General features: G+C 36.9%; 1 protein-coding gene across 10 annotated transcripts in view; it reads right to left on the minus strand.

Moving 5' to 3' along the window:
• Positions 1 to 18,079, minus strand: part of LOC138842252 (endophilin-B1) — a 36,843-nt gene extending 18,764 nt beyond the window's left edge. For 3 of the 10 annotated variants that reach the window (XM_069986901.1, XM_069986898.1, XM_070043404.1), the window contains exons 1-4: positions 17,630 to 18,077; positions 7,138 to 7,279; positions 4,108 to 4,236; positions 1,338 to 1,471 (exon numbers count right to left, since the gene is read on the minus strand). In XM_069986901.1, the coding sequence (XP_069843002.1) occupies positions 1,338 to 1,471; positions 4,108 to 4,236; positions 7,138 to 7,279; positions 17,630 to 17,701 (477 nt within the window). In that variant the 5' untranslated portion in view covers positions 17,702 to 18,077. Of the gene's footprint in view, positions 1 to 1,337; positions 1,472 to 4,107; positions 4,237 to 7,137; positions 7,280 to 17,629 lie in introns of all 10 variants that reach the window. The other 7 variants (XM_069986899.1, XM_070043405.1, XM_069986902.1 and 4 more) reach the window with 5 other exon arrangements.
• Between the last annotated feature and the right edge of the window lie 2,027 nt (positions 18,080 to 20,106).

The following is a 20,106-nucleotide window of genomic DNA, read 5'->3' on the forward strand; positions in this document are numbered from 1 at the left end:
AACGAAAACCAAAACCTCAGGGACAGCACCTAGGCCCTGGGTTCAAGCTCCAGGACTGGCACAAAAAAAAAAAAAAGAAAGCATGAACAACAAACATTAATATTTTAGAATTCCTCAAGCTTCTGTGTAAAAGTCAAGTTGACTATAACTGCCTGTTTTCTTAGATTCCATACATTAATATCTTTTAAATCCTATTTAGTAGTTCTTTTATCAATTCAAATACTTTACAGAGAAATAAATTCACTGCAAATACACCGATTAAAAGCTTCTCTATTTTGTAACAATGAATATGTGAATTTCAGAAATATCAGTATCTTATTTAAAAAGGATAGGATCATAGCAAGTTGACTGAATTCATTAGGGACTAACTGTATAAATAACACTGATTTTAATAGTAGATTTACATAAATGTAATTATTTGAAAATAAAGCTGTATAATTATGGCAACACATGAGAATAGTTGTTTTGTCCTTTTCAACCTGTACTAACATCCTTTTGTATAATAAATTATTATATGCAATTAGCAGAAATCTTAAAAGCTATAAAATGTCTTTTGTGAAAATATGAAGCAATAACTATATTCTAATTTAATTCAACAATGCCCACTTTTCTTATCTTTCTCCTTTTTGTAAATATACAATGATGTCTCAGGTAAAATGTGAATCTGACCTTCTAACCACTTCACTCAGCCCATATATAGACAAATAATCCAGCATTAACTCAAAATAAATATACAACATAAATTATGAACCTCTCCCACCTCAAAAAGTAAAGGAAATATGAAAATTAAAGTCTAAAGTTGTATTTACAACAAAAGCAACAAAAATCCTAGGGAAAAAAAATCTACCAAGATTCACATCGCTAACAGAAAAAGTAAGTTGAAAAATAAAGGTTAACCGATAAGGTTTAGTGAAGGAAGAACAGCTTTAATTTTTATACTTTGGAAAAAAAATACTATGAAAAAACTTCCAGGATGCACGTGGAGATAAAGGATAGTAGCAGAAATATACATTCCAATAAGTTTCTAGCTTGAGTTTAAATAACTCACAATGACTATCTTGTACTCTTGACAAATTCATGGAATAGTTGGGAAAATATAGATTTCAGTGCTGTAATAAGTGAGAATGGATGTAAAGACATCTTTATAACAGAATCGATGTTATTAACAGTCCATTATTTTAGTTTAGCTTTGGTGTTTGGAGACTATACTGACTTAGAATATTTAAAGTGTTCTAATCTGCTATACTTGCAGTCATTAAAAAGAAAATTATTCATTAAAAATTAAGCATGTATGTAAACTACTAAAGAAAAAAGACAGGGAACATTTTCCAACTCACTGCAATTGTTTTGTAATCTCCTTCTATAAAGTTTCTTAAAGGGGTAAGAAAATTTAAGGCTGATGTTTGAATTAACTCTCTGTCAGCTGTTCCAATTCGTTTTTGTGTTTCTCCACATTTAATAAGGGCATTACCTGCAAAGGAAAAAACAATTAGTGACTGGTTAGAAATCTAAAAATCATATAAAGATATTTCACCTTTTAGGTAAGCTTAAAAGTTATTTGTCCCTTTTTTGTCAGTAATGTAATGGTTTATTTAAAAGTAAATATAAGAAAAACATCTAAATGAGAAAGACAAATTTTCTATCATATCATTTAATTGCACAAATTCTACCAATAGTTTTAAAGAGGACAGTTACAGAATAATTTTTAGTCACTGTTCAAACAGTGTAGTTATACTCAGAAAAACAAACCCGGGCTAATAAATAATGCTGAATGGCGTATTTTTGTATATTTTAAGAAAACATGTTTTATTCTACCTTTACCTTATATTTAAATAGATTATAGCATAGTTGCTGCAAAGTAGAGTTAAAAAGCAGAGCAGAGGGCTGGGAAGGTGGCTCAGTGGTAGAGTGCTTGCCTTGCATGCATGAGGCCCAGGGCTCGATTCCTCAGCACCACATAAGCAGAGAAAGCCAGAGGTGCTGTGGTTCACATGGTAGAGTTCTAGCCTTGAGCTGAAGAGCTGAGGACAGTGCTCAGGCCCAGAGTTTAGGCCCCAGGCCCGGCAAAAAAAAAAAAAAAAAAAAAAGCAGAGCAAAAGCTGGGTTTGAGACTCTCATCTGTACTCCTAGCTACTCAGGAGGCTGAGCTCTGAGGATCAAATTTCAAAGCCAGCCCAGGAATGAAAGTCCATGAGATCTTCAATTAACTTCCAAAAAGTTGGAAGTGGCACTGTGGCTCAAGTGGTAGAGCACTAGCCACGAACCTCGAGTGAAGAAACTTAGGGACAGCGCTCAGGCCCAAGTTCAAGCTCAGGAGCAGTGCACACGTTGTGTGCACACATGCACACAACGTGTACACATGTGTACACACACAAGGGAGCAGAGCAGAAAGGAACCTCAGATCAGAGTTAGTTTCAGTTTTCCTAATTATTCCTTCAGGTTATAATGTTTAGGTCAGATTGGTAAGGAAAGTAATTAGCTGGAAAAAGATATGCATTTCAAATGCCAGCTATGTGATTAGGGATTACTTAATTTCTTCAAGCCTGGGTTACCTTGTGTTTAAAATGGAGACAACAGAATCTATGTTAAAACAGGATATATTCTTGGTGAATACTTGTACTCTCAGAATTTAGTCAGATGAGGCATAAGGATCTTGAGTTCAAAGTCAAGCTGGGCCACATGTTTGAATTCTGTCTCAAAAAGCTAAAACAACTTGAAGACTTATGGCTATAACATGTAAATATATTGTGTAGTGTTTAGCCCAATGCCTGGATACTCATTTCACTTTTACTACGTTAGCCCAGGCTAATAATCAGAATACATTTCCCAGAATTACTAGAGGTATATACAGACTAAGCAAGTTAAAAAAAGGAGAAACTATAAAAACATTTTTATTCTGTGCTGATCCTGGGGCTTGCACTCAGGGCCTAACTGCTGTCCTTGAGCTTCTTTGGCTCAAGGCTAGTTCTCTACCACTTCAGCACCAGCACCGCTTCTAGCCTTTTCTGAGTAGTCTATTGGAGATAAGAGTCTTACAGACTTTTCTGCCCAGGCTGGCTTCAAACCTCAGTCCTCAGATCTCAGCCTTCTGAGTAGTTAGGATTACAAGCATGAGCCACCAGTGCCCGACTATAAAAGCTTTTCTAATGTGTTTTTGGTTGAACAGGCCTTTAGCTTGGTAAATGAAGGAGCTGGTCTCCTTCACATACCGTTAAGGATGGAGAACAAAAAAGCAATAAAACATGTTTAATATATTTTTCCAAAAATTAATTAAAATTTAGAGGTAGTCTCAAGTTTAAGTATTTTCAGACATTTGAAAGAATTAGAATTTGAAGAATATACTGTAAATATCTCAGTGTTGTACATCTAAGAAGCCATTCAATAGATTTATAACTAGCAAAACTTGACATTAATGTAATTCAAGAATTTAAGAGCTATTTCATAAACCAAATCTGTAGAAATTCATTAAATCTACCTATCATTTCATAGTCAAAAAAGGACCAATTTCTAATGCAGTCTTAAAGAGAATTATTGGCTATATAAATCAGAAAGTCTCATGTTGTTATAAAATTAGCTATGAGTGATAATAAAGATGTAAAATGTTAGCTCTAGAGCTGCAAATTTAAAAGTACAGCAACTGAAATGAAATGTAATCCAAACATACAGAGTTATTATCCACTGTTAATTATTTTGGGGTACTAATTAAGCAAAATTTAAATAAAAGCACCATATACTATGTGTAAAGCACTTTAACAGTAAAGAAATACTCATACAAGAAAGCATTAAAAAGAAAAAAAGCAAATAGAGGATACATATATAAACAGCTGTAATATAACACAAGAAGTCTGAAACAGATTTGTTTGGAAGATCAGTGAGAATACAAGTAAAACATTCATTTAATTCTTTTGAAACTAAGAATGATGTGAATTCTCTTAACTAAATACATACTTAAATGTATTAAATATTAAACTTTTCAATTGTTGGTCACTTCTATTTTCTACATTTCAAAAATTTAACATAATAAAGTTAGCCAGTGATATCTTTAAGGAGTAAAAAATTTCAATGTAAGGATATTTTTTTTATCAGAATCTTTTGGTCTTTGCTTACCATAAGCTGTTCCTGGGCCAAACTCAGTCCCTGCATCAATCATATATTGTCCCAAAAGTTCTGGGTTGTTTACACGACTTGGTGCTTTTCTATCCAGTTTCTCATAAACAAACTCTTCTATTCTGGCATCTAAAAGAAAGGTTAAAATTACTAATAGTTTCAAAAAAGCAAGAAGTCCTGGGTATGAAAGTTATCCCTGTAATCCTAGCACCTGAGAGGCAGAGGCAGGAGAACTGGTAGCTCAGGTCAGCCTGAGCTATAAAAGCAAGAGCCTGGCTAAAAAGAATTTAAGTGATTGTTTGCAACTCTTACCAGCAATTTATTCCCCCTTAAATAAGAAATTATCATCCACTCAAGTACATATTTCATATATACATTTAATATATAATTTGTTAGTGTATTATATAGATCTAAGAAACTTACATTTTAGAAATTCCTTAATATGTCTAAGCACAAAAATACTTTAAAATAAAGCTAAATACAAGAGTTTTTGAGATTTTGTTTCAGAAGAGGATTTATAGTATTTAACTACTGAAGTCATCATTGCCTTATTTTTAAACTCTAAACTACAAATTTCAATATCTTTTTTTTAAGCTAGTAAATTGTCTAAAAAAACCAAAGATTCCCATTTAACACCATTAGTATGATCATGCACTCACTTTCTCTTGCCAAGTCTAAATATAGACAGAGGAGCTTAAGAACTGGAACAATCTAGGCTTGGAATAGTCTTAGAAGTACAAAGCCTTTGCTTTAGTTATGCTTAAAGTACATAGGTTTGCAGGTATTATCCCTGAACATGCATTCATTTAAAAGATTTAATTGTTAAAAATACAAGACAAAGGATAAAAGTAGTAACAGACATTAGAGAATAAATGAGTAAAAAAAAAAAACAAACAACTAGAAAAGCCTAATAATGGTTGGTTAGGGTGATATTTAAGACCCAAGAAATTCACATTTACATTACTAACAGCAAGGTACTTCAGTATTAAATAGATAAAAATTTCAGAAACAAAAGTACGCATAACTTAAAATTACAATCCAAAATTCAGCTACATCAAATATGTTCCTTGTAAGTACTACACTGTGTATTGATTCCTATGTAATATAATTTTCACATAGTGCACTAAAAATTTATTGTGTTGAATCAGTAACAGAAATTCTCCAGAAGAAGGTAAAAGGTTTAGCTGCAGTACATAAAAGGGTTAATTTATAATACATGAAATACATGCACTATAGTAAGCCTGCCTTATTTATATACCATGAAGTTTGACCAAGCATGGTAAAAAAAAAAAAAAAAAAAAGCAGAAGAAAATTGAAAACCAAATTAATGTATCTGTACACATTACATAGCTTTTAATGTGAAGAAACTCTCAGTCAGTATTACCTTATTGTCAGTTGTACCTAAACTATGCATGTTCTGCTGTCTGCCTGCCCTCAAGGGTGCCCAAAAAGCACAGTAAAAAGTTAATATGTTTAATTGAAGTGATAAGTGAAAATTTTAGATTTGTTGAAAGGTGGTATATCTTTAGCAGAAGAACTTTGCATCCTGAGTATTTGTAGTTATTTTTCCAGGTGGTTTCCTTGGAACCATATATCCATAGGAATTTGGAATGATACTTCCTTTAGTAGAAGATTCTGACACAAAAATCACAAAAAGCAGAATTTAAGCATTAGTTAAAAACAAAGAGTAATTCAATTTCAAAACAAGCATTTAGGAAATGTTAATGAAATTTTTCCGATTGATTTTTAGTCTAACTGCTTTTTCCCCAATCTTGTCAAATTTCAAAGACCTTCTGATTTGATCCAGTTTTAACCAAATCTTTGGTATATTAATAAGTAACTGACTCATTTTAAAATGAATTCAAAAGGTCATAATTCATTCAATAGGTCATAAAATCTTAAGAATGCAAGCAATCCTGCTTTAGTGTAATACATGTATATATACATACCTCATTTCTGGAAAGAATATAGCTTATGAAAAATCAAACACTAACAATAACAAAGCTAAAGATGTGGCTTCTGAGGCAGAACATCAATTGTGAGCAAAAAAGACAAGTGTGTACAAGGCACTGAGTTCAAATCCTAGAACTAGCACAAAAACAAAAAGAAAAACCAAGGCTTATAGGTCAAAGAAAATGTGACTGATCATCCAATACTGATGTAACTTTATATCAAGAAGCAAAAACTTGTTTCTACTGCACATTAATGAAGACAGGAGAATGGGCAGGGGCAGGAGGGGGATTATACTGTATTCTCACTAACTCATATGTAAGAGTTTATTTTCCATTCAGAAAAATAAGTGTGGAGACATACATGTTTTTTATGGGGGATCTCTGTATAGAATAAGGAATGAGAGAGAAAATGTCTGTTACTTTTTAAAAGTGTCCTGGTACGTAATTTAGATGGACTTAAACGAGTAAGTAATATTACATGAGCCAAAGACAATAAGCTTCACTCCAGGGGCAGATGGCTTATTTATAAAGGTAATTTTAACTTAACTGTCAGGGACTTACTAGTAGTTTTTGCAATACTGGGAGTTTTATTACCTAAAAGTAAGTAAGTTCATAGCATTTTATAACATGGTCACTTAGCACCCATGTTTTGATACTTAAAGCTTATAGTGAAAAGGCCATCAATACTTCTATAGTTTTAGTCATGTTCCACTTCTAATTAACTATGCTGTATTGGATAAGAGGCTAACTGGAAAATTTCATTCAACAAGTAATTATTGTCATCGACTTGAATAACTGAAAAAATCTCATAGATATCTGAAAATCAAAGAGAATAACTTATGTAAAAATATAAAACTTAAAATTTTGGATTCAGTAAAGGTCTGAATAATGTTATTTGTAAATTTCTTAGAGAATAAACAAAGGTGTTTTATCATTTCATCTTTTTCCAAACACACATGCACGCATGCACACATGCCAAAGACCTTAACGCCACAAAAATTGTATTTGTAACATTAAGAAAACCCACTAACAATATTTTAATCAAATTAGATTATAGGTTAAAAAAAAAACTTCTTACTTGGGTTTGGCTGCAATAATACTTCTGTTTGTTTCATTATTTTTTCTGTCCATATTTTGGTACATTCAGCTTTGCTAAGAAGGTTTTCTAAGTGAGCATCCAATTCTGTCTTCTCTGCTTGGCCAAGCTTTTCTTCTGTAAACTGTAATTATTAAAAAAAAATATATGTATATATATAAAACCTCAAATGCAAACAAATTATTTCAATCAGTAAAAACCAAACTCAAAGTCAGGTGCTAGTGGCTCATGCCTGTAACCCTAGCTACTCAGAAGGCTGAGAACTCTACCATGGTTGGAAACTAGCTCAGGCAGGAAAAGTCTTGTGAGACTCTTATCTTCAAGTAAATCACAGAATAAGACAAAAGTGGAGCTGTGGCTCAAGTGGTGGAATACTAGCCTTGAGCAAAAGGAGCTCAGGGACAGAGCTTAGGCCAGAGATCAAGCCTCTGGATTGGCAAAAACAAAACAAAACTCACAAATCCAAATAATCATAAATAAGCAAATGTGCTTCTAGTTTGTTGGAATGGTAATAAAAAATGACTAATCTGATAGATATGAATTCAAATCCTGACTGCACTGCTGTATTATTACCTGAGAAAGAACTGTATATGTTTTTAGTAACCACTGTCATAAAAGCAAGACAATAAATACCTTTTCAATTTTTCAAAACAAGAACCTTGCTATCAGAGAGAAAACTTTCCCCAAATCCTAACTTTTAACAACATTTAAACTCAGTAACTTAAAAAAATGGTAATTATTAAACATATTTTAGTCATTTCTAACCTGTTTCCTTAATTCTAGTATGTTATAAAATATCTGATAGACAAAGTTAAGAATTTTTTGGTGCCAGTCTTGGGGCTTAAGTTTAACATTTTATATAGTTAAAAAAAAATAGGCCTGAAAGTTTGTGCTTCTTAGATAATACTTTTTCAATTAGTTCCCTATTTAAGAGACCACTCTATTCAAAATCTGGAAATTTTTATTTCAAGTTAAAAAGGATTCTTTATTATGATTTATTTATTGATACTTTAATCATGCTCAAGTTATGTAAAATATGAGATGCTCTGGAAAAGTGGTATTTGTTATTAAGTATATATTCCAGAAATTCATTCATTTATTGATTGTTTATTTTCTAATTTTTGTGATGGTACAGGGCTTGAACTCAGGGCAAGATCTTGCTTAGCTTTTTCTGTTCAAGGCTGGTGCTCTATCATTTGAGCTATGTCTCCACTTTGGGCTTTTTGCTGGTTAAATACAGAGTCTCAGACTTGTATACCTGGGTTGGCTTTGAACCACAATTTTCATATTTCAGCCTCCTGAGCGGCTAGGATTACAGACATGAGCCATCATTGCCCAGTTGTATAGAGATAGAAATCATAAAATGTAGTTACTATATTGAATGGGCCAATTTTTATTATATTGAGTGTGCTGGTGTTTGAGAAAAGATAGCACTGCCTACAAGGTAGAAAGGAAAAAAAGTTATGACTTTATGGAGCCTTCTGAAAACTTCTAATTAAACAGTACAGGTGATGACTCAAGCAGTTTGTCATGTATAATTTTCCTTTAAAACATATGATTTTTCTTCTCATCACAGGCATCTAGCTCCCATTCCATGCTCAACCATGACTCATTTTTTGCTAACAGAGCAATATTTCCTTGACTTCTCCTTTGCATCCCTTAAAATCTCTTCTGCTGTTCTATTTTCTGAGTTTTATTACTTGTTTCTCTGGGCTACTCCAAACCAACAAGCCTAGCTTATCTTCTTTTTATTAAAATTGTTTTGGTTTTTCCACTCTTCTGGTACTGAGGTTAACTTGGGACTTTGTATTGCTTGTTATTTGTGAGATAGGGTCTCACTTTATGCTTGAGCTGGACTGTGATTCTTTTACTAGTGTGCTTCCCACCACTAGTGTATATTAGTGTGCACTCTACCACATCCAGCCCTTGTGCTTTCCCTGTAGTAGGATGACAGAAACCCAGTCATTGGTGAAAATGGGATCTTGCAAATTGTTTTTGTCTAGGATAGCCTTAAACTTCCACTCTCCAATCTCTATCTCCCAAATAGTTTGGTTTACAGGATGGAGCCACCCTTCCCAGCTCTCTCTTCTGTTTTTTTTTTTTTTAATTTAATAAAATTTATTTGTGAACATACTGTACAGAGGAGTTACAATTACATGGGCAGGATAATGCGTACATTTCTTACCAAGCATTGCAGCCTCCTCCTTTGTTTACCCTTCACATCCCTTCCCAGCCTCCCCCCTCCCCTCCAATCCCAATCCTTCTCATTCCACCCCCCCCCCATGTTGTAAAGCTAGTTTTGGACATGACAACTTGTACTTCTCATTGTTGCAATAGGTCCACCTGTATACTTAAACAACTGGTTTTTCCCCATCTCCTCCACAAGTTATACTGACATCAAATATAGTGAAAGCAGGGGTTATACTGTGGGGGAGGGACATACAAAGCAACAAAGAGATAATCTTATAAATGTGTTAGAAACACATGCATGAAAGAAAAAAACATTAAAATACACATCTAAGGGTTCATTTTCCTGACAGCACATTATCTGACCTTTTCCGCTTGACTCATACATATACTAGATATTAAATAAGGGAAACCATGGGACCTATGTTTCTTTGGGCCTGGCTTACTTCACTTAATGTAATTTTTTCCAAGTTTTTCCATTTCCTAACAAATGGGGCAATGTCATTCTTTCTGATGGAGGCATAGAATTCCATTGTGTATATATACCACATTTTCTTGATCCATTCATCTACTGAGGGGCATCTGGGTTGGTTCCAGATCTTAGCTATGGTAAATAATGCTGCAATAAACATAGTTGTGCTGGTAGCTTTAGTGTGGTCTTGTTTGTAAACATTTGGGTAAATGCCCAAAAGTGGGATTGCTGGGTCATAGGGGAGTTCTATGTGAAGTCTTTTGAGGAACCTCCATACTGCTTTCCAAAGTAGTTGAACAAGTTTACATTCCCACCAACAATGAAGTAAGGTTCCTTTCTGTCCACATCCCCTCCAGCATCTGTTGTTGTTAGAGTTCTTGATTTTTGCCGTTCTAATTGGAGTGAGGTGATATCTCAATGTTGTTTTGATTTGCATTTCTTTTATGGCTAGGGATGTTGAACATTTCTGCATGTGTCTATTGGCCATCCTTCTTTCTTCTTCAGAGAAGTTTCTCTTTAAGTCTTTCGCCCACTTATTTATTGGGCAGTTGTTTCTTTGAGGATTTGTTGTTGGGGGGTTCTCTTCTGTTTTTAACATGCATGAATCACTGGCACTTGTCTATTTATGAGTTAACAATACGTGGACTTAATATGTGTTAAAAATTCCATCTATTAAGCAGGACATCGGTACTCAAAGGAAATCCTATGGTAAGAATTATAATTTTAGTGCTAAATAAAGGCTTATAGTAGGGAAATAATCTGTCCAAGGGTCAGTACTGACATTTAATTTTACCCTTGTGTTTTAGTTATTAAGTCTTATACTATACCATCTTTACATTAAATACTTGCTAATTTAAAGAAATTTAGTTTTTACTTCTATTACCATTATCCATACACATTCTATGCTTCCTTGTCTGAGGGTATTTGTATCTTCCAGCCTATCCTTGCCTTTTTTTTTTTTTTGGGTCCGGTCGTGGGGCTTGAACTCTGGGCCTGGGCGCTGTCCCTCAGCTCTTCAGCTCAAGGCTAGTGCTCTACCCCTTGAGTCACAGCGCCACTTCCGGCTTTTTTCTTTTTTGCTTATGTGGTGCTGAGGATCGAACCCAGGGCCTCTGGCATGCAAGGCAAGCGCTCTACCACTGAGCCACCTTCCCAGCCCCTATCCTTGCCTTTTAGTGACATTCAATAATTATTCACCTAATTGAAGGCCACCTACATGTGATCCTGAATGAAAAAAAAAAAGGCAGAAGAGGGAGGGCACACAGTAAGAACACTGATGCTTTTATATTATTTAATGAAAAATTGAAATCTTGTTATATAAATGTAGAATTATAAAAGACATATTTCTCATGATTAAATGGGAAATATTTTGGTGGCTAAAGAGTTTTCTCCATCATTATTCAGGTTTATCGTATTAACATCAGGTTTATTGTATTAACAAAAAATATGTTTAATATATATTTTCCCTAAAACATTTTAAAGAATGTATAAACTACAAAAGGCTATTAAGTAACCAAATTAGCAGATTTAAGTTATTGATAAATTATTTATACATAAATTATTTGTGGGCAGGCACTGGTGGCTCATGCCTGTAATTCTAGCTACATAGGATCTAAGGATTGTGATTTGAAGCTAGCCTGGGCAGCAAAGTCTATGAATCTCTGATTTCCAATTAACCATCAAAAAAGCTCAAAGTAGAGCTGGGGCTCAAATGATAGAGTGCTAGCCTTGAGCAAAAAAAAAAGCTAAGGGACAGGGCCCAGGCCATGAGTTTCAAAAAACAAAAATATTTTATGTGTGGGACAGTGATGATAGGTCAAGATGCATTGTATGCCGGGTGCCAGTGGCTCACACCTGTAATCCTAGCTACTCAGGAGGCTGAGATCTGAGGATTGCAGTTCAAAGATTGCCTGGGCAGGAAAGTCCCTGAGACTCTTATCTCCAATAAACCACTAGAAAACTGGAAGTGGTGCTGTGGCTCAAGTGGTAGACCGCTCGCCTTGAGCTGAAAGAGTGCAGGGACAGCGCCCAAGCTCAGAGTTCAAGCCCCACAACCAACGTTAAAGAAAAAAAAAAACAGATGCATTGTACTTAAAATCTAAGTATGGAACTGTTACCACTTTGTACAATAATAATTTTTTTGTTTTGTTTGCCAGTCCTAGGGCTTGAACTCAGGGTCTGGGCACTGTCTCTGAGCTTCTTTTGCTCAAAGTTAGCACTCTACCACTTGAGGCGCAGCGCTACTTCCAGCTTTTTTTTTCTGCTTATGTGGTACTAAGGAATCAAACCCATGGCTTCATGCATGCTAGGCAAGCAATCTACCACTAAGCCACATTCCCAGCTCTAACAATTTTTTTAATAATAAAAATATATGGAATTCTTCTGTTACAAGATAATCAGCATATGATGTGATTTTGCCTGCAAGGATTTTATGTTCTAATACTGTCTATTGCAAATATAAAATTATAACAATGGTATACTTTTTAGAAAGACAGAAGACCTACTACTTCTCTTCTTTTTCTGAAAGATTCCTTTCCTATGTAATTAAAGGTTTAAACATAAAAGTTTTTCATTTTCCACATCTTCAAGTCCACATCACTAAAAGACCAGAACTGATTTAAAGCATTTAATAAATAGACTGTGGTAACATTTATTAAGAACTTTGGTGGAAAAACCTATAGTAAATGTCAGAATGCAAGTAGGCTATAGAAATCCAAATTTTATATTCTCTATAATGGACTCAGATGCATAATCTTTTCATACTATTTCATTTGTACCATAGTAAAATAGCCCAAGAAAACAAGGTTTAATTGTCTCTCCTTTACATATTTTTTCTAAATTTTTTTTTTGGAGGGGGGGTCCGGTCATGGGGCCTGAACTCTGGGCCTTGGCACTGTCCCCCAGCTCTTCAGCTCAAGGCTAGCGCTCTACCACCTAAGCCACAGCGCCACTTCCGGCTTTTTTTCTTTTTGGTTATGTGGTACTGAGGAATCGAACCCAGGGCCTCAGGCATGCAAGGCAAGCGCTATACCACTGAGCACCTTCCCAGACCCCCTAAATATTTCTTTAAGGAAAGGATTGTCTTTGAGTTGGCTGCCTTATGCCAGATACTGCAGTATTTCTTTTTAAAAATTTTTAAGTAAAATAGGCAAAGATAGCCTACAATATAAAACAGAAACTGAATTCCATAAGCTTTTATAAGAAAGGAGGAGGAAATACGTAAAGCTGTGTGATAAAAAGATGTTGATGTAATATAAATTGTAACCACCAATTCTCTGGTTAGAAAGAGTAATAGTCTAAAAGTAATCTAAATGCCTTGAGAGGAAATAAGTAACAAACTGAGCATATTTAATGAGGACTTATCACTGTTTCTCAATTTTGGTTGTTCTTTAGCATTACTTGAGGGCAGGGAGTTTCAAAAACAATGCTGACCAATACATCCCTAAATTCTAATTTCACTGGACTAGGATGTAGAATATATATGGGTTAAAGATTCCCCAGGTAAATTCTGGCATACCTATGACTTAAAACTATGTTTTAAGCTCCTAATTATTTAAGTGTGCATTACTTGTTTTAGTGCAGCAGGCATGACTTTCCTCTTTGGCATTTTTAATCTAGCTAGTACTGTCACTTGACTATGCAAGAGTTTTGCTTCAAAAACATGAGCTGGAGAAAAGGGAGAGGGTGGTTTGGGGGTGAGGCATGGTTGAGAATGTTGAAAGGGGTAACACTGATAAAGACACATTGTATTCAAAAACTATTTACTATGTACAACTATTTAAATATAAAAAATTTAAACTATGAAATCTGTCTTCACAACCAGATTTAAGTAATAGACCTAGGTGTTTCATAATTTTAAATAGCAGAGCAATAAGGAGTGTATGACTTAGTATAGCTTAGAAAAACCATTTGTGACTTTTGTCATTACCTTAAAAATATTTTCAAGAAATATGATGAATTGAAAATAATCTTGAAGGCTTTCTATTGTATAATTTATGTAGCACTTTGGCAAAAATTTTCTTAGCTAACAGACTATCTTCTATCTAATAGTTTACTGAATTAAGACTAATGCCATCAAAGCATGCAAATATAGTTTTAAGTAATGGTAAATATGTAGGACCTTTTATGAGAAAATTCAGAGATTGTAAATGTGGTCTGCTTTATTAAAATTGTAAAGATACAGTGAAATTATCACAGTTTAAATTCTAAAAAGGAAACAGGATTTAAGAAAGGCAGGAATTGAAACTTCAAACAGGATACAAAAGGAGTTAACTGATGGCATTATCATCTTGACATCTCCAGGTGAAATACACCATTATGCTTGCTGAAAGAATTTGAAGATTAAGACTAATCTTAGAAATATGTTTCTAAGACATATTCCCCAAGAAAAGAGCTGAGATTCATAAAATTCATAGAATAACTTAATGAGAAGATATCTTACAAAATTAAAAATGAACTCCCTAAGTATTTTAGTTTTAAAAAGTGTTTAGAAAGTACATGTTCCCTTATTTTAAAATCAGTGAACAAAGTTTGGCCTTAATATCAAGTGTAAATTAAAATTTCACTTCTTGTTCATTTATTTACTCAAAAGAGTTATCAGATGAAATAAGAGAACAGTGTATACATAAATATACTGATATATATATATATATCTACACAGATATATATATATATCTGTGTAGATATACAAAGAATAAAATATTTAACTATGACAAGTTTGGTACTAAACTATGAACTTGGTCTTATTCATCTTTGTATCTTTCAATGCCAAGTACTTAAAAGGTACTCAGTAAATATGTAGTGAAATGGATTTAAGGCAGAATATATAAGTAAGTTTTTTTTACCATGCTAAATTTAACATGCTAAATTCCGGTTGCCCTACATGTAAACTCATATTCAGGGGCACAAACTTCCTTGGCTATAATGATACAAACGTTAAGATGAACCACGACAGATATTAAGAAAGGAGGGAAAAAATGTAAGAGTTGATTCCTCAGGATGTATCTTATGAAAGATGTAAAGTATAGAGTCACAGAATTTGAGAGCTACAAAGGACCTTACATAATACTTCATTAAAAGAAAAATGTCGCATGACCATAAAGAATTAAAATATGTCAAGTGATTTCACATAAAGCTCTTATGGTTTGACAAACCTTCATAGTTCAGAGGCATTTGAAGCTGTTTTGAAGGAAGAAAACTAATCAGAGAGATGGATGGCATTCAAAAAAGTTTCACTACATGAACAAAGCCCAGATTTAGACAATTTAGAAAGAAATGATACAGTAAGAACAGTCCTTACATATGTAAAAACAAGTTTAAAACTTGATCATTTAAAGCTCAATTAAGGAATTTAGACTAAAAGGATTTTAAGAACTAATAGCTATTAAGACACCAGTAAAATAACAAGGGATAAATTACCTAATCATTTTTCATTCCATTTTTTTTAAAGCAACAAGTACACAAATAGACTAAGAACATTCAAACTTACTTATATATTCTGCCTTAAAATTGTTTAAAGTATCAAGATTTACTAATTCTAGACAGTACACAGTAGTGATGACTCATTTATATACTTTTGAGCTGATAGTTTTTAAAACAGAGCAGTTTATGTTTTTTTTGTGCTGGTCATTGGGCTTGAACTTAGGGACAGAGTAGTCCCTGAGCTTTTTGTGTTCTTGCTGTGTAACTTGAGCGATAGCTCTACTTCCTGCCTTTTGCTGGTTAGTTGGAGTTAAGAGTCTCATGGACAAGAAGTTTCCTGTACTGGCTTCCAAGTGTAATTCTTAGCTCTCAGCCTCTTGAATAGCTAGGATTATAGGCATGAGCCACCAGTGCCCAGTGTGGAAGTTTAAACTTAAAATTTCTAAGGTAAAATGGAAAAAAAAAAAAAAAGTACAGCAGGTGGCTTATCACAAGATTCTTGAAATCACAACTGAAATCAAATGGAAATTATTCAGGAAAGAAATCTTAGATCCCACTCTACAGTTGTCTACACTTATAAGTGCTAACAGATTAAAAAAGCTTTTCTTAAAGCATTAAAGCAGTAATTAAAATTCATCTAGAAAGTACATCTTTTGAGAGTTTTCCTAGATTTACTTTTTTTAAGTTGAATCCACCAACCATTTAAATGTTAGCAAAAATATCCTATATAAACAGAATGGATTATGTACCTGAAATTTATCCAATTATATGGCATTATATAGTGTCAAGTTTTTATTAAGCATCAGAATCATTCAGCACTAAGATAAACAAAATATCACAGATTTTAGTTCTCTACTACGGTCTGTCAACGTTAAGTCTAAAGAAAGTGTCTCAGAAATCGAAATTTATTTTATACTCTCAATCATATGTCTCTATTTTTTTTACGGGAGAAGCAAGGAGAAGAACAGGCTTGCTACTTACTATAGATTTAGGAAATAAGCTAGATGGAATTCTCCATCTCTTGTTATCTACTGTTGATAATGAAATATTGTTTGTACTAGATGACCTTTAAGGTTTCTTTAGGTCACGTCCTTTTATTATTCTATAGCTCTTGAACCTGTGATGCTTATCCAGAAAGAGAAAGCAGCTTGCAGTAGTAGTAGGTCAGACAGCACCTGGTTATTTACTAGCCCTGCAAGTGAATCAAGTTATTTAATCTCTGAGGCTGTTTCCTTATATATAAAGGGGAGTTAGTAACATCTGACAAGTTGTCAGATGGGACTGGAGATTGTATGTCAAATGTATAGCCAAATGCTTGAAACACTTCTTTTCATCATATAGGCAGAGAATATCTTATTGTACTTCTCCCATTCTTTTGCCAAGATTAATGAAACACAGGGTCAACTTTGCTACTAAAAATTGAGGTAAAGGAAAAAAAGGAAAGAAGGCAAAAGAACACACTCACATTTCAGTACCAATCTGGCAACACGTATGAGAAAATTATTTTTGCTTTCTAAAAACAAAAGAGAATGCTGTTGCTATTCTATGACACTAAAGAACAGATTGTTTATAACCCGTGTTGTGAAATTGACATCTGCTCACAGATTTGCTGAGTTGGCGCAATGTGAGTGATGACTGTAGTAAGTTGTCCAAGTTCCTTACCACACACACTTCCTTGATTACGGCATCTTGAGAAGCAGTGAACTTTTCCCTTGACAATGCACTTGAAAGAAACCACTGTGACCATGGACACAACATCACGAAATCTCTTCGTCTCCCTTGGCTTTACCAACAGGGCTTCCCATTTGGGGAGAGAAGGAAAAGCTCCCCTCCCCTTAATTCTAGGTTTCCCCAAGTCCTGGGCAAAAAAGTCTGGATACCAACAGGCGATCTCCATTTCCTCTAGGGGCTGCCAAGTCCAGGGACGGGTCTTTCCTGGGGGATTGGGGGCCGCTGGTGGGAGCTGTGCTGGCAGCTCTCGGGTTGAGAGACAGGAAAAGGAAACTCCCTCCTCGGCCTCCCAGCCGTCGGGAGGAGATCCGAGGGAAGGGTGGGGGCGGCACAAGCAGGGTGGGTGTCCGTCTCGGTCCCCTCCCCGGTCCCGGGAGAGCGGCCTCCCCAGGGGGTGTCGCCCATCCGCCCCCCCAGGGTGAGCTCAAGGTGTCCTCCCGGGGTGGAGGAAGCCCCGGGCCGCGTCGCGACCCGCCCCGCCTCGCTACGAGCGGCGGTTGGCCAAAAGCTGGGCGAGAAACGGCCTCCGGGGCCCCGCAGGGGCAGCAGGCCGCGCCACTAGTCCAGGCCCGGGGACGCGGAGTCGTCGCCTCGGAGCTCGGCCCCTCCCGGGTCCCTCCCGGGACGCCGCCACCGCCACCCCCCCCCCCCCCGCCGCGGTACCTGCACCGCGCGACTGAGGAAGGTGCCCGCGTCGGCCGCCAGCTTCTTCACGTTGAAGTCCATGATGTTCATTCTGGGCGGCAGCCGGGCGGAGCCGCCGGCCGACCTAGCGGAGAGGCGGAGGCGCCGCCACAGAGCCGGGACGCGGAGCGCGGGGCGCGGTAGGTGGAGGGAGGCGGCGGGAGGCGGCGCCAGCTCCGCCGCCGCAGCTGTTGTTTCCGCGAAGGGGGCGGAGGCTGAGGCGAGGCGGGGGTGGGGAGCGCGCCCGGGAGCGGGTCTTGACCCCGGACACCGCCGCCGCCGGAAGAGCGGCCTATCGGATCCGGAGAGCCGCCGCTAACGCCGACGCCGGCCGCGGAGGGCGGGCGAGCGGGCCCCAGGCGGGCGGGCGGGCCCCCAGGCGGGCGTCCCTGTGAGGTGGGGCTAGCCCCCGACACAGGAAGCCGGGGCCGGCACGGGGCGGGGCCTCCGCGAGGTTATCGCGAGAACAGCGACCCCTAGAGGTTTCCGACGGCCGAGCCCGTGGAAGCGCCGGGAGCTCCGCCCCGCCCATTAGGGGACCCAGAGGGCGTCGCGCCGCCACTGCCACCCGCCTTCCCAGTACAGGTCTGCGGCCCGGCACGCCGGAGACGTCGTTCCTCGGAAATGACAGCACAGAAAAACAGCATCTATGAAATAAGAGCCAGCGGACCCTGTCATCTTGTCGTAGCGGTAATATCTCACCGGCCCCCGAGGCCTGTTCGTAGTAGAATAGGGTTGAATTGAGGGTTCGCGCTCAGCACTGCGGAGGACCTACTGTGTGCCAGGCTCTGGAGCAGGGCCCGGGGAGATCTTGCTCTCAGTCTCCTTACTTGACCCTGGGACTTACCTGGTGCCTTAAGAAACATCATTCTGGCGTAAAGATGAACACCAAGCTCCTACCTGCATAGCACTTTATTTAATAGGATAATCCATAACTGTTGAGCTTGAATAATTTTCACAGCGATTGTGAAAAATGGCTTAAACCCTGTCACTCCGAAATCACTCTTAAGGCAAAATGTCCTACAGATCCTATGCTTGAAAGAAATCAGAAAGTCTCAAGCGTGGAAGGAGGCATGTTGTTGGTATTTCCAGAATAAGGAAACACTGATGTTTGTGTATGGCGCTGCCAACCCGGTTTGAAACAATGGGTCTGGGAAAAACACAGGCCCAGCCCGCAGTGAAATCTATTCAGGCTTCAGTGTTTTACCTCAACAGAGCACACAAGGGCAATAGCTGTTGTTAAATAGGATGAAAGTCACTATTAAAAACATGAGTAGGACAAGAAAGTAATATATAAATATTTGTGTTGTGATGACAGAAGCATTTATCTCTTTTTAAAGTAACTCTAGTATCAGAGGCTGTATCAACTCTGAACTATTCCATGTCTTTCATCTCTAATCTTATCTTTCCAGAAAAGGAAATATATAAACACGAGTCCTGTTTTTCCATTCATTGGCTCTTTTTAGATTTTTTATGTAGAAAAGCACCACCCTCCCTTCAGATTTCTGTATTGAAAACAGGGACATTTGCTCATCATGCCTCGATGCCACCATTTTGGGAAATAACTCTACATCTTCTTCAAGTGTTTTGATTTTCCTAGACCTGACAAACAAACAAAAAATCCCAGCAAAACTTCTAATTTTTGAGCCCTTTACAGATGCAATCTTGTTTGCCTTGCTCATATGTGTTCTCACCTTTGGAACTTTTTTTCTTTTGTTTTTGCTCTACCCAGGTCTTGAACTCAGGGCCTCCTTGCTTGCTTGCCTTGCTTGCTTATGGCTGATACTTTACCACTCAAGCTGTGCCCTGCCTTGCTTTTTGCTAATTGAAGATGAAGCCTCTCTGTTTTTGTTTTTTAACTGTATTTTTTTTGTCTTTTGTCTTTTTTTTTTTTTTTGTACTGGGGATCAAACCCAGGATGTTGCACTTGCTAGGCAAGCACTTTGCCACTGGGCTTCATCTGAGCCCACTCTCATCTTTTCCTTAGTGGTTGGCTTCAAACTATAATCTCCAGTCTCCCGAGTAGCTTGAATTACAAAACTCCCTTGTCTTCACCTCCTATTTTCTATGCTCCTTCCCCCATTGTCAAACATTTCAAAGGAAAGGGGGTGGTATCTCAGGTGTTCTCTTTGGGTAGAACCTCTCCTCTCTTAATCTTAGCTACACTACACAGTAGCATTATTGGAGAATATAAGCAACCACTGATTCTTGGATCACACCCTGAGTATGGACTGGGCATCTCTAAGGTGATTCTAAAACATGTCCAAGGTTAAAAATGAACTCATCATCTTCTAGACTAGAGATTGTTCTTCCAGTCTACTTTGCCAACAGATCCATTCTGCTTCTCTTACCAAAGGGGAGTCCATTAACGATGGCAATATTTCCTATTCATTTTTATATTTTTATGCCTTAGATTCCTAGCTATATTGGCTCTTTAAATAATTTGTTAGGCTCTT

This window comes from Dipodomys merriami, unplaced genomic scaffold (assembly GCF_024711535.1).
Source record: "Dipodomys merriami isolate MVZ:Mamm:240054 unplaced genomic scaffold, mDipMer1.0.p SCAF_332, whole genome shotgun sequence".
Lineage (NCBI taxonomy): Eukaryota > Metazoa > Chordata > Mammalia > Rodentia > Heteromyidae > Dipodomys > Dipodomys merriami.